The 15,374-nt window shown below is 34.2% G+C and overlaps 1 protein-coding gene across 1 annotated transcript; it reads left to right on the top strand.

Annotated features, from left to right (window-relative positions):
• The first annotated feature begins 100 nt into the window (after window positions 1-100).
• LOC131958203 (centrosomal protein of 131 kDa) lies at window positions 101-13,614 on the top strand. Its single transcript, XM_059323083.1, has 22 exons — window positions 101-234; window positions 1,610-1,784; window positions 2,160-2,223; window positions 2,592-2,679; window positions 2,923-3,055; window positions 3,288-4,133; window positions 4,709-4,822; window positions 5,018-5,242; window positions 5,774-5,939; window positions 6,366-6,553; window positions 7,051-7,230; window positions 7,648-7,773; window positions 7,945-8,051; window positions 8,305-8,401; window positions 8,541-8,758; window positions 9,390-9,615; window positions 9,880-9,996; window positions 10,424-10,530; window positions 10,643-10,727; window positions 10,953-11,039; window positions 11,389-11,606; window positions 11,960-13,614. The coding sequence occupies exons 2-22, from the start codon at window positions 1,641-1,643 to the stop codon at window positions 12,093-12,095; spliced, it is 3,672 nt and encodes a 1,223-aa protein (XP_059179066.1). The 5' UTR covers window positions 101-234; window positions 1,610-1,640; the 3' UTR covers window positions 12,096-13,614.
• Window positions 13,615-15,374: the final 1,760 nt, after the last annotated feature.

Raw genomic sequence — 15,374 nt, 5'->3', positions numbered from 1 at the left:
ATCAAAGCAATATAGAAAATATTTCTTAATATAGTGTATGAATATATTAAACCGGATGTATATATAGAATTTAGTGCGCATGTGGTTGCTCACTGTTTACAATAGTTTACATGTTTCTGCTATGAGACTAATGAAGTAGAGAGATCTAGATTTTTTTCTAGACCTTTAGATCTAGAAGCTAGATCTATCTATTCAAATTATTTCTAGATGCTAGATCTTACCCAAAATGAAGTGGTATAAATTATACTAGCTAGAAGTTTATCTTTTGCATCGCAGTGTACTTAATAAAATGAACACTTACTTTTGTAGTGTGTGGGGTGTGTGTAGCCTACCGACCGGAGCTACCGTTTTCTTAAATTTTCTTTTATTTACAATTTAGATTTTTAGAATAGTTAGAGTTAGAAGTTAGATTATTCTATTCTAGTTTTAGCTTTTAGTAATCTAGTTAAGTAGCCTAAGCCTAATGATCTAATCTAGATATACAATACTAGAATCTATTTTGAAAGTACTTAGTGAAGTTAGTAAAAGTAGAGATCCAAAGTTTGGAGTAGATATCTGGGAGGGGGGGGGTGTTGTATACTTATTACTATACTATTGTATGATGATAGAAGGGACTTCTTAAAAAAGGGGTGCCCTGTTAGGTTACTGGTGGTTGGACTAACAGTTAACTGAAATGCTTCAATGGCTTGCTAATGAATGTCAATCAATACAATAACATAATTATAGTCAATCAATGCTAACCACAACCCTAGTCCTAGTCCAGCCATATTTCTCACCATAAAACTAGTCGAGATTATGATACTACAGCTCTGATGGGTACCTATCTCACCTTGGGGAAAGTGAAAGAGGCTGGGCAAAGTAATGACCACATCTTCCCTTTATTTTATATGCCAAGATCAAGAAACATGAACTCTACTTCATCTGTGTTGGAGAAAATCTCATTCAACAATAACAAAGAAGAACCAAATAACAAAAATAAACTTCTCTTTTTCAGATAGGGGCATATAATCATGTTAACAATTATTAGGCCTACATTAATTGAATTTTCCATATATCATTGTACACTATAAGCCATTTTATTACTTCAATGCCATGCACTGAACTATTCAACTTACGTTGTTTAGTTTTCAAAACATAGGCTAAATAAATTTAGAAAAGAACATTTTAACCACCACTCATAGACTACATATTATACATGTTGCCAAAAAATTTTTAAAAAAGAAATCATTATATAGAATGTATGAAATGAACTGACAGAATAAGAAATAAAGTAGAATTCATATTTTGCCAAAGCATTCTATAGTCTGGCAAAGTGTAGACTACGCACCTTCTCTATTAAAATTAAAAATTTCTTAAAACCCTATCCTTAACTGGAGTCCTAATATTCCATTAAGTGAGGGTCATAGTCCAACTCCAGTTATTTTTAGCCATGTGGGGGGGGGGGGTCTGTAATTGACCGGGGCGGGAGGGTAATGTCCTACCCCCAAATATTTTCTACACAATACTATCAGGCATTAACAGGCTTAAAAGTATGCTAAATAAAAAGCCTAGTTTAGTATGAAGTGATAAAATAGCATTTATAAGGCCCATTTTTTTTCCTGAACTTCAGAAGGTGAGAACTTACATTGAATTCTTTTGCTATGGCCCAACGTAGAAGTGACGATTTAAATCTGAGTCTTACAGGATCTCAGTTATCTTTAGCCTCTGCTAGATCTAGCTTGAATCATGCTGGCTCTGTTCACAGTAAACGTGCTAATTCAATGGTGGATATTCGTCCTAAAAAGGTATGTATTAATATATAGCCTATATACATAACTACTATTTTAGAACAAAAATCTTTTTGTGAGAACCATATTTTGTGAGTTGTATTTCAGCTTCTTAGCAAATAGTATAATTGCTTTAAAAAGTAAAGTGATAATTAAAATTTTTGAATAGAGACTTATGAATTAAAACTGCTTCATTAAATAGTATCTTGTTTTAGTTTAGGTCTTAAAATTGTGCATTTATCCATGACTGTAGTCATGAGGGGAAAATCATTATTCATTACTTATTTATTCAACTTAAAGTTTAGATAGGACATACAATAAATCTAATTTATGGGTCATACAACAAATCTAATTTATGAATCTGCATTAAAATTATTGCTTATTGTATTTTAGGTCACAAAGGATGCTAATAATGGTTCAGAAGAGGCTAGAACAAGCAGAAGAGGCTCACTAAAAGGTTGAGATTTTATACACAAAAATATTTTTCCGTGGGCCCCTAAAAAACTAAACAATTTATTCTCTTGATTTATAAGAGAATGTAGAGGAGAAAGAAGAGAGGACCTTTAGCACTATATATGACCATTAGCCTTTGTATATTTGATGGGCATTTAAAATATTCAAGTCTTAATCCTACTGTTTGAACCTTTGCCTCTTAATAACCTGCATTATTTTTTATCACCATGCAATCAGTGTTATGAATTGATTTACTAGGTAATATTTAGATTGCTAGTATGGACATAGATATAATTGATTAATTCATAAAGCAAAAAAAGGAATATTTAAATTAAATGAACCCTGTATGTTTCTATTACATCCATTCTGCAGGTGAATCACCTTTATGCAGTCAAAGAAGTTCTGCCAGTCAATCTTCATCTCAGTTAGCCAGTGGCAACCCCAGCAGAAATGGTGCTCAGTAAGTTTTACTTTGGTGGTACCTACCTACAAAGGGCTTAAATTTACAGATCAAAAAGTTAAAGATAAGCAGCAGTGAAGTTACAGTTATAAATCAGTAACTTCCTGGCTATGAAATGATAGATTTCTGTTGTTTATTTTAAAAAAGTAGTTTTATCTCTCAATAATAGTTGTTCTATTTAGAGGTAAGTGCTTTAACTTTAAGGTGTATCACCTTTAACTTATAATTTCTTACTTGATACAGAGCAGATGAATTCCTAATGTTGTTTGAAAGCTCCACCAACCCTAAGATAAAACAGTCTTTAAATGGCACCAGTACAAAAATGCAGAGATTAAAGACACCAGTGGGCACTAGCAAAACAATAAAAAATGGATTGGTATGTGTCTTGCTGTCTCAATTTTTATCTTAATCTTTTGGATTGTATGGCTAATAATGCTATAACACATTGATTTCTAAAATATCAAAATGCTTTAAATGTAGATTTTGTTTTAATGAAAAAAAAAACATGAAACTGCACGAAGTTTATAAAAATAAATGTAATGTACATATACCCCTTTTAAAAAGGTGTAATAGTTACTTTTAATCTGATTGTTATTTCATCCTATTAGAAAACTAACCCAGTGATTGCCAAGCCTGCTTGGGCTTCAAAACCCACATCAGGAAACACAACAGCAAGATCAGAAGAACCTCATAATATATTCCGTCCAGCTTCAGCGCAGAGCACTGATGAACTTTACACCCCCCATCACATGATGGATGATTTCGGCAATGCCCTGTCCAGTTCCATCAACAAGTTACAGAATCTCCAGAACCAACTGTCTGGTGTGAACCGGCAAGATGGCAACACAAATGGGAACAATTTAGCCCTGGACAGCTTCAGGTCCACAGATACCCTAACACCTGGAGATAGTTCCCCACCTCTTGTCATAAAGAGCTCTGTTGATGATTTTATACAAGATATAATGGATAGAACACCACGCCATGATAAAGACTGGGATGTACTAAACAGCAGTAGATCAATTCAGTCTTCCAAAAGCTCTGGAAGGAGAGCAGAGGGCGTTGAAAATTTTGGGCCTGTTTCTTTGGCTAATAATATAAGTCGGCCGGGGCAGAAACAAAAAGAAAAGGCCACTTTATCGTCCATGGAGAACTCTTACCAAAACATCAAACACAAAACTCCTGTTAATCAGGTTAGGGACAGCACAGAGTCTTCAGGTCAGTCACGTAGCTTACGAAGCGATTCAAAAACATCTCAGCCAAGCAATGTACAGAACAAAACCTTTAAGCATAAGCCTGGATCTAATAAAGACTCTTCTAAAATGCAAAATGTGGAGGATTACATTGGGCTGTTCAATGCTTCTGCTCTAAAAATACAGAAGTGGTACAGAAGACACAAAACCAGACGTGCCGCTGCAGAAGCTGCCATTAGAAGGCTCTTGAGTCAAAAGAAACAGGTAAGTTGTTTTTTTAGCATTTGCCTAATAGTGGTTTTGATAACAATGATTGGCTACCTTTATTGTTTTTGAGTTTCTTGGGTTTAGTCTGTGTAAACTGAATGAATTTAATAATTGTTTGTACTTGTATTTGGCCGATGAATGACTGATTTATGAATTATTTTGGAGTACAATACTACTAAAGTTAACCCTGTTCCTTTTAGTTTTAACCCTTTTAAAAAAAAATTCCATTGCTATTTGGGTGTGGCTATAAAACAAGAAAAGCCTAACTTAAGCAAAATCAATCATTTGGATCTTGTCAAACCTCTGAAAGAAACAACTGTATTCTCTTAGGGTTAGATTTAAAAGTAGGTTTGTGTTAAGTATTTTTAAAAAATGTACCATATGTGGCTCTACATCTTTCACCAACATAGTGTCTTTAAAGTGTAAGGCCTGGCACTAAAATGACATGTTATTGCTCTCATTCTTTGGTTGAGACAACATACATCTCCCATACAAGCTCTAGTTAAAGCTACTCAACTTGATGTATAAAAAACCATGTTTTTAGAAATCTTTCCCTTACTTAATATTAACAGGATCTGGATCAAAAACTCTCCCAGTCAGTATCTGGGACAGAGGAGGAAAAATCTCAAGCTAGATCAAAATTACGTGAAGAGAAAACTAGAGAGGCTAGACAACAAGCTATAAAAGTGAGTTAACTTTATTGATGTAGGTAAAAAAAAAATAGCTCATTTATTTTAAGTTAACGTTAAATAAAGAGATTCTAAGGTCTTCATTCAAAAGACTGGAATACGAACTTGTAATCCCATTTTTAACTAATGAATTATTGGACCATCATATTTTATAATTTTACTATATTTTTTTTTACATTTTTTTTAATTCAGGATCTGAAGAAGAAGAGAGAAGAGCACAAATTGGAAGTCAAACAGTTAGCTGAAGATAGCATTAGGTTTCTACAAGCTACAGGTAAAATTACCAAAGGTCCATCAAAAGGCCCCCTGAGTAAGAAAAAGAAAATGCCCCAAGAAACTGAGCACAAAGATGGAGAGTCATCAAGAGACTTGGCTGGCCAGAATGCAACTGTTTTATCTCCACGCTCTGATGGTCAGGTGAGTGAGGGGCTTGTTGGGATACTGTGTTTATTTTGTTGGCTCACCGTGAGGCAAGATGACTTAGTTTTATCACTACATTGATTGTTAACAAATATACATAAATAGACATATATAGATATATATCTATATTTAAAGTAGCACACCAGATGAGTTTGTGTTTTCACAGTTTTGATTGGTAGGTTGCCTAATGTCTAAAAAATATCACTTATATGCATGATGTTTAAATGTAAGTTAAAGAGCCCTTACAGTCTTGGGGGTCCCTAGGGCAAATGAAGTAGAGCTGTCTCATTTTGTTATCTTGACATTAGAAAGAATTGTATGGTCAGCACTAAGCCGGCCCCATTAATTTGACCAAATGTGTCAGGTACTAACTAAATCTAGTTTAAGTCAGGGACATCCTACAGTCTCACAGTGGTACCTAAGACTTTTTGGGCATCTTTTGAAGTCCAGGCATCTCAGACTACTGCTATAAATGTGTGTTGAAATTCTCCTGAGGGTTACCATTAAAATATTTGTCTCCACCTCCAGAGTTCTGCTGTTGTTAAAGATGAGACTGAAACAGAGGGAGCCTTTGGTGGCACAGATGTTAACACCAACACACGCACCACACTGGAAGACCTGTACAGCACACTGAAGAAACTGGAAGAGGAAGAAAACTTCCTCACTGCTCGCTCAGAAAAAAGTCCATCTTGGTGTAGGTGGCTTTTCATTCGTGGTTCTTATACTTTTAGGATTTTCAGGCCTCTTTTTGGGAGTGGTTATTGGTTTGTGATTGGGTAAAGGTAGAGACAAGGTTTTTAGGACATGAGTAGTGATATGAAAAAAATCCTCAGTCACACCTAGTTGGCAGGTTCATAAGTACCTACTGTTTTATAACAATACATAATGGTGCATTGTAAAAACTGAATAAATTGATTGCGCGTTTATAACAAGCAAATGTTGCATCTTTCTGTCAATTCTCTAGTTTAATTTTCACAACCACTTGTTTTGATTCAGTATTAATTCTGGTCGTGTAAATGTATGAATTTATGCTGTCCAGTAAATCTTTATAAACATCGGCTCACTTACTTATTGTATTGTAAAAATAATGGCTTCATGTTTTTTACACTTTCTCATGTAGTGCATGAATTGGAGAAAAGTCAAGAAGGGGAACTTGAATCAAACTTGACAGCTGAAAATTTGCAGAAACTCAATTCTAGGAAAGATGGGCTTTCAAAAAGTGGCTTTCTCACTGATGACAAACTTAAAAGTATTATAGACTTCCTTGATGAAGTACAAGTCACTGACAGATTAAGTGAAATAGATACAGTAAGTGTTTGTTGTAATATCAGTTATCACAGATTTTAATTGTCTTATTTTAAAGTTGATCAGTGGATTGAAATAGTTAACCAATGAATTGAAATAGTTGATCAATGGATTGAAATTGTTAATCAATGGATTTAGATAGTTGATCAATGGTTTGAAATAGTTGATCAATGGATTAAAATTGTTGATCAATGGATTGAGATAGTTGATCAATGGATTGAATAGTTTATAGGAAAATATGAGGGTGAATGAGCCAGATTTAAAAAGGTTTTAAATTTTCAATGACTTATAATTTAAACTATTAAAAATTTTAATACATTTTATTATACTGTAATAATAATATTTTTAAAAAAAGTTTTATTTTCAATGAGGATTTAGAATAGTCAGCCTGTTGATGCCAAGTATTTGTTCTTACAACTTACATAAATTATCCTGAATTAGTGAATTGAAATGTAAAACCTATTGAATTGCAATGTAATTACAAAACTGTGGATGAGCAGGAAATCAGCCGGCTGAATGAGGACTTAGAAAAGCCAGCCCTACTGGTGCCCTCAGCCTCAGAGATTGCCCAGATTGAGCAAGCCCAGGCTACAGCTTCTGAGGTCACCAGCACTGTCCTGTCTCAGAGGTTGGAACTGGATGAGAAGAAGAGAACTGTTTCTATGCTGCAGAAAGCTTTGGTAAAGTTACTTTACCCTTGTCTAAACAAAGTTTTTGTTAGGTAATGGGAGACATGAAGGAAGGGCTGGGACAGAGAAAAAAAAGACGGAAGGCTATTTCAGTGTCCTAAGAAATAAGTCCCAATGTGAAGTTTTATTTTCTGATCCTTTCTAGTTTAAAGCACTGTCTTTACAGTGTCTATTTCTATCTCATTTGGGCAGACACAATTGCATGTCTATAATGTTAATAGGTTTTATTAATTTGACAAAATTATTTATACAACAATCACATCTGTATTTCAAGAATCAAGAATGAATAACTATTATTGAGATGTTTACTACTGAGTGGCTATGTTGAGATGGATGTTGTCATGTTTACTGTGGGTGTGGGTGGTATTGTTGTGGAGAGAGATTATGATAGATTATCTTTAATCATAGAACCAGCAACGAGAGCTTACTGTCAGGCATGCCCGAGAGACAGAAAAGGAAATGAAAAAGAGGCTGGATATTCAGAAAGAAGAGTATGAAGAGGCTATTAGAAGACATTTGTCATTTATTGATCAGGTATTTCTTTATATACTAGTATACATTAATCCCTTCCATAAAATTTGTATAATACAGAGGTCCATCATTATCTTTGTAGTTTCCTTAAGACTTTCTCCACACTGTTGTTTCTTCTAATTCCAACTGTAATAACACCATAACTAAAGATTCCTTTTACACCACTGTGTGCAGCTGATAGATGATAAGAAAAACATGGGAGAGAAATGTGAAAAACTTCTGACAGAACTCAAGACTGTTGACAAAAAATATCAGGACAAAATCAAATCTCTTGAATCAAAGTAAGTTCATTTTTTTTTAATTTGTGAAAATATTGGTGTATCTAAGAAGAAGTAAAGTATTGAAGAAGAGCTTAGATAAAGAATATTTTAATTCTTATATAGCGACAACTGAACAAGCCAGTATTAGGTATAGTTCATATTCATCTGTATAATACACATTATCAATTGGCTCTTTCCCCAAAATATTTCTTTCATTAATGTATACAGTAGACAAGTTAGTAAGTTGGTGCTTAAATAATTTGTTATTTCACAGTCATGCTATTGAGATGACCAAGCTCAAGGAAGTGCATGCTGCAGCAGAGAAGCTGAGGAGAGAAAAATGGATTGAAGACAAAACTAAAAAAATAAAGGTAAGAAAATATCATTGGTGTCAAGACAATGTATGAAAGGGTGTCCTCATCTTTTTATAAAATTATCTTTGAATTCTTAAGTTTAAATTTCATATTTAACTGTTCTCATATTTTGAGTTATTTTTTTCAAATCTGCTAGGAAATGACAGTGAAAGGTCTAGAACCAGAGATCCAGCGCCTGATAGCCAAACACAAAAGTGATCTGAAGAAAATCAAGCAAATCCACGAGGCTGAGTTGTTGGAGTCTGATGAGAGAGCAGCACAGAAGTATGTTAAAATGACAGAGGAACTGAGGGACCAGCTGGCAGCTGAGAAAGAGGCAGCTATCGCCAGGGAAAGGGAATCTGCTAAACTAAGGTACTACTTTCATTTTGAATAATTAACCTGTTTAAAAATTGAACAAATAACATTTTCTACTACTATTTTTGCTTTAATAATATCAACCCAAATTCGTTTTTGATGTGACAAATTATTGTCACTATCAACACTAAATTTCTTATAAATAAATATTCAGGGTTATTTGAGGTTTTTAAATGGCAAAAAGTATTGCCATTAACAGTAAGTCTAGAGTTCAAATCCTGGTCCATATAACGTTCCTAGGTTCAACGAGCTCTGATGGCTACATAACTCACGTAGGGAAAGTAAAGGTGGCTGGGCATTGTGCTGACCCATACTATCTCTTCATATGATGAGCTCACAGAAACAGGTGAACTCTACTTCACTTGCCCCTTGGACCTTCAGGTTCAAAAAGGGAACTTAAATTTAAGCTGCCATCATGTTTAGTGGAACAACAGTTGATTGCTATCCTTGACATGTGATGTGGGATAATTTCAAAAACAGAATCCTAACTACAGCTATAGCTAACTTTGTCTATCCAACAAGAAAATTAAACAACTTCTTTAGAACAACTCAGTCTGTTCTTGGAGTTTAGAATAGTGTATTTTAACCTCCCAAATTTTTAAGACAATTAAAAAAATGAAATTTGCAGGTATGAGAAACAAATGCAGCATGAAGAAGAAGCTTACCAGCAAAAACAGAGGCGTCTGTACCAGGAGGTTCAGGAAGAAAAGGAGCGCCTGGCCACCACGTCGTCACGTCAAAGAGCTGAGCTTGAGAAACTACAACGGCAGCTGGAAGATAATCATCGGCATGCTCTTGAAGCAATGAAAGAGGAGTTTGATAAGACTAGAGATGAACAGGAAAAGCGACATAAGGTTAATTAATGGGAGCTTTTACTTTATTAGAATTAAAACCATGTTAGTGTTTCAAATTTTTTTATTCTTATTGAAGAGTAAAGTGCCAGAAAAACAATAGACTATTTATTGTGGGATTTTTTTTTTGCCTGTCTTTTTGTTAGTTCAGAAAAGTGTTTCAGTTGTAGTTAAAATATTGATAAATCAGTTTTTTTAATATGTTAATGACAGTAGTTTATATTTTTGATGGATTTAATACAAAGTTTTTACTTTTTATATTGACAGGCAGAGATAAAAATGCTGCAGGAGAAGTTGAAGGTTGAGAAAGAGTCTTGGGAAGAAAATTATATGAAGCGCCATGAGACATGGCTGGTACAGAAGGAGAGGGAATTGAGGGACCAGGTAATGTGGGATAGATAAGTTTACACACCTGTTGTGTGTAGTTTTATTCCTTGGTCAGTTGGGACCAGGTAACATGGGATAGATAAGTTTACACACCTGTTGAGTGTAGTGTAGTTTTAGTCCTTGGTCAGTTGGGACCAGGTAACATGGGATAGATAAGTTTACACACCTGTTGAGTGTAGCGTAGTTTTAGTCCTTTGTCAGTTGGTAATATATTCCCTAAAATATTGTTTTAGATGGTCTGTAATATTCTTTGTAGATTTTTTTTTTCAAATGTATAGATCTAGTTGTTTTATTTTTTGGTTAAATTTTATTTTTACCTAAAATATTGTTTTACCATTTTTGATATTGTTAAGGCATGTTATTTATTGTGTTTATTTTTTATTTCTTGGTTAGTTGAGTAAAAAAATGTTTTAAAATATTTTAGATAAAGAAGGAAAGAGACAAGGAGATTGAGTTGGTTATTGAAAGGCTAGAAGAAGATGCATCAACAACTAGAGAAGAAAATGAAAGAACTACAGAACAAAAGATCAGGTAGTAAAATTAATGACCTTCATTAAATAATTTTTGTTTCATTTTAGCTCAAACATGATCTGAGTTGACATTTTTAACCTTGTCTGTTAAAGTGTCAAACTTTTCTATTCAGGAGGATCAGAGAGAAATTTGAAACTGAGACAAGAGAGCTGGAGCAGTCAGAAAGGAAAGCTGTTCAGAGATACAATGAGATCAAGGTCAGTCTGTAGTTTGACCTCAGGTCAGTTTGATAGCAGGGCTTTTGATGAGGCTGTTAAAAGTGTTGCTTAACTAGCAATATCTACACATAGTCACTTGCGAAGTTTTAGACACATTTATACCTTAGTTACTTATTGTATTAGTAACTCCTCTCCAGAAGTCAGATTCATTAGAGGTAGTAAGCATTTGACCTTTTAAATAAAATGTGTATCATTCTGTTGCAGGCTAAAATGACAGAAGTTGAAGGAGAAAATGAAAGGCTTAAAGTTATTATCAAGCAAAAGGAACAGGAAATATTTGATAACAAAAAAGTAAGTATGAATATTGTTTTGCTCATCTATAATAAAGTTTTGTCATGTATTCAATTTTAAATGTGAAAACAAAAAGAAATGGTTAGCTATTTAATTTTTCAGTGTAATTTGTTCTTCTCGACATCTCTTATCTTCTCAATAAATAGGACTACATTTAATTTGTGATAATGCTGCATGGAAAATATTCATATTTATAATTTAAAAAATTTTTAATACACCACTTCTAGAAAGCCACCCCCTTCATTTTTAAACAAAACCTTGAACTGGGAAACAATTTATGGTCCTCAGATTTTGTGATTATGCATACAGCTGCACATGACGACACTAATCTTTCTTTATTCAATCTCAGCTACTGGAGAAAATGCATTCTGAGCGCAGCCATGTCTCTGACATAATTCGTCAAGAGTTTGCAGATAGAATTGTGGCTACAGATGAAGAAAACAAACGTATAAAGCATGAGATTTCAGAGCTGAGAGCTAGGCACCGTATTGAGTTGGAAAAGGCACAGAGAGATATGGAGGAGTTAAGAAAAACTAAGGATGAAGAGATGGAAGAGGTCCACAAGAGGTATTTTTATTTTTGTTAAACTTGGCTAATATTAGTTTCTCATACCTATATTTTTATTTTTGTTAAACTTGGCTAATATTAGTTTCTCATACCTACATTCTCTTGATTTTTCTGTACTAATGTAATAGAAACAGTGCATGTTTGTAAAATATGGTGGCTCATATGCTTACATTGTTGAATTAAATAGAAAAGTTCTTCCAGTAATCACTGTTAACGTTATATTTATTTTTTGTCACTGGTCAAAACTGCTGATAAATTAAACCATTAGTTTTTTTTTTTTAACTCTTTACTCTTAGTTTTTTAGATTATGTTAGATGTGTTTTGAGGTACATGGAAATGTTCTTTTGTTACAGAGTGAAGCAAGCAATAGTTAAAAAGGAAGAGGTTGTGAATCAGCTGAAGCAGCAGTACCAAGCAGCCAATAAAAGAGCAGATCACTTGGAAGGTTTACTAGAGCAACAACGCAAGCAGCTGTTAAATCATAAATAATTTAATTATTTTTAACTTTTAATGAACGGTAATGATTTGCTACATAAGCATTTCCACTTATTTATTCCATGCCAAGTTTTTTAATTAGCATTATTTTGAAGAGAGAAAAAAACCTGTTAAATCATTATGGGTTAGAGAAAGTTTACAATCCATGACAGAGAAAGGAGTTTGTGTGGTGCAGCACTTATGGCCAGTACAATGTCACCATCTGCCTCCCAACTAAAACAAGTTATCTATCGAAACTCGATAGAGAAACCCGATAGATTATGTTGACGGTGGTCATCACTTAACACTTAAGTTAGAGGAAAAGTACATTCTAACCATTGGATAACCTGTTTTCCAGCCCAGTAAGAAAACTTTAAAAAATAATGTGTTATTAATTAGTTAAGATGGTTGCTTAACTTCTTAGGCCACCATACTGAACGATTGTTTTTGAGCTTAGAATTTCATACACCCCTCCCCTGTGAGCACCTTTTAGCTTCCATTTTTGCCAGAATAACATACCAAGTATTGGTTTAGTTGCATTTACTTTGTTGCTTAAGTTTTTTTTTAATCTTTTTTTTAAAACCTATATTTAATACTAAAATCTGAAGTATTTCATGTATTTATTTTGGTATAGCAAGACCAATACCAAAAATATATTTAAATTTTTTTTTAAATGTTTTTTTTTTTAATTTTTAAAAATCTTTTAGGATTTATGACAAATTGAATGTAACTGTTAATGAATTAAGACCAAACAGTTGTTTTTTAACCTTACTGAAGACTCATTTCATTTATCAAGTTGAATGCTTGGGCTTTTGTTTTAAATTTTGTATTTTTTAATGTAAATGCAATTTCATGTCTATGTGCTACGGCTTAAAGTATTATTTACATTCTTTGTTTATGAAACTCGAGTCTTTAAAAAACCCACTGTTGTGGTTAGTGTTACTGAGATTGTTGCCTATGAAAACAATAGAACTATGAAACTGGTACAACCTGGGTCCATTGTAATAATTGTATCTGACCAGTTATCTGGTTTACATTTTAGATCCAACAGAATATTTTTCTGTGATACACATTCATTGTTTATGAACTGGCTGTAGAATAGCACATACTGCATTAGTATGCATGTATATATTCACATTTGCTTTATAGAAAGGTTCGTGAGATAATGTAATTTAATGATTATTTATTGGTGCACTCTGCCACCTGGAGACATATCAGTTTCTTCCTTAATTCCTGTGATTGAATAGCTCTATAAAAACAATATTTAATTTTTTTAATTGTGTTATTACAATTTGCAATCATGCCTCTTAATTTATGTTTGTGAATAGTTTTTTCTACAAGTCTGTTATTTATTTTTAACCAACAGATTAGTAGAGCGCTTTTATACCATGCACCAACATCTTTTTTATACAATGGAAAATTTTATAAAGAATATTTGTATTACACTACTTCTGTCTCAGAAATGTAAATTTCCAGCTACTTAACTTTAAAAGCTTTGTGCTATTTATAAACTGAACCTCAATAAATAACTATATTAACCTAAACATGTGATCTTAATTTTGTTCATTATCAGTGTCAGAAGATTAGCCATATTCTTAGCCTAGACTGCTGCAGATGGAATGAAAAAGATGGCAACACGAGCAAAGTTTAAAGATTTATTGACCATAAATTATTCATAATATACATACACAGAGGAATGATTTAAAACATCTGTTGGAGCAGTATTAAAATAAAATGGCAGTTGTTAAAAATGACTTTATTAAAACAAAAAATAAAGGTTTTAATACCATATTCCGATTCAACAATAATGAAATTTCTTTGACAGCTTAAATATTGACTGGAAAAATGAAAATTGGCACTGTTGTATATAATTTTATAGGAAAATACATATTTTTAAAGTTTTTCTTCTAAGTATATTAATTTTCCTTTGTTGAAATCCGCAAAATGTCATAAAGACCGTAACTGACGCTCAAATGTAAATTATTATTGCAGTATATTCAAAAATTGAAACAGTAAATTATTGTATCTCAAAGTCTTCATCAAAGTTTAATCAGTTATCACAGGAACCAAAAATAAAATCCCACTGGATTATTTTTAAAAAAAAAAGATCACTTAACATACAACCCAATATCTCACAAAAGGTGAAATTAAAATGAACACTCATCTACACAATATACATCACACTTATACCATACAACATGAATAAGTGCTTGTTAGCTAATACAAGAGTTCACATCAACAGTGGTCACATGACAACACAAATGTGATCAACCAATTGGATGTTATAATTCTACAATGAATGTTGCTCTAGCTACACCATACTACATTTCCCCACAGATTCACATAAAAATGTATTTCATTAGACATTTCAAACCTTCTAACAGCAACCCTTATGTACATCAACTGCTATCAATCTACTTGATCCATTGGTAAACAATTATGGAAAAAAAATATACTTTTTTTTAAAACTTCTATTTATTTTGAGGGTATGAACATGAAGTATAATACTTTAAAGTGCAGAAATAATTTGTTCACTTATGAATTCTTTTTAGCACAACCATAGTCAAAAGAAAGCATTTATTAAACAGTAGTTACGGACATCTGCTTTGGATCAGGACACCTGCATACTATTTAACGAGAAAAATGGCCCGTTGAGGAAGGATACACCGGGCGCTAGGTTGATAGTGCTGTCTCTTTTCTCTAAACTAAAACCAACCCACCCCCCACACACCACCCCCACCCCACCCCCCACCCCCCACCCCCACCCCCACACACACCACCCCCCTCCACACACCGCCCCCCACCCCTCCACCCCCCCCCCCCTCTCCACCCCCACCCCCCAAAAAAAACATGTCTACCGTCCAATTCAACGAAATATAATTATATACTTTTTCCAGTGTCCGCCCCCTCCCAGAAAATTCTACCCCCGCCCCCGAAAATTTCAATTACCCCCACCCCTCTCCGGGGAGGAAAAACTCTGAAAGAAACACTGAAACCAACCCACCCCCACCCCCACACCCCCCACCCCCCACACACACACCACCACCCCCCCCACCCCTCCACACCCCCCCCCCCCAAAAAAAAACATGTCTACCGTCCCATTCAACGAAATATAATTATATACTTTTTCCAGTGTCCGCCCCCTCCCAGAAAATTCTACCCCCGCCCCCGAAAATTTCAAGTACCCCCACCCCTCTCCGGGGAGGAAAAAGTCTGAAAGAAACACTGAAACCAACCCCCCCCACCCCCCCCCCCCCCCCCACACACACCACCCCCCCCCCCGCCCCTCCACCC

Source organism: Physella acuta, unplaced genomic scaffold (genome assembly GCF_028476545.2).
Source record: "Physella acuta isolate Inbredline_101_S28 unplaced genomic scaffold, ASM2847654v3 ptg001300l, whole genome shotgun sequence".
NCBI lineage: Eukaryota > Metazoa > Mollusca > Gastropoda > Physidae > Physella > Physella acuta.
This window is presented reverse-complemented; position numbering and strand designations above follow the sequence as displayed.

Coding starts and splice junctions, on each gene's coding strand:
- LOC131958203 (XM_059323083.1), top strand. CDS start 1,641: ATGGCCCAACGTAGAAGTGACGATTTAAATCTGAGTCTTACAGGATCT. Junction 1,785..2,159: donor TGGATATTCGTCCTAAAAAG/GTATGTATTAAT, acceptor ATTGTATTTTAG/GTCACAAAGGATGCTAATAA. Junction 3,056..3,287: donor AAACAATAAAAAATGGATTG/GTATGTGTCTTG, acceptor TCATCCTATTAG/AAAACTAACCCAGTGATTGC.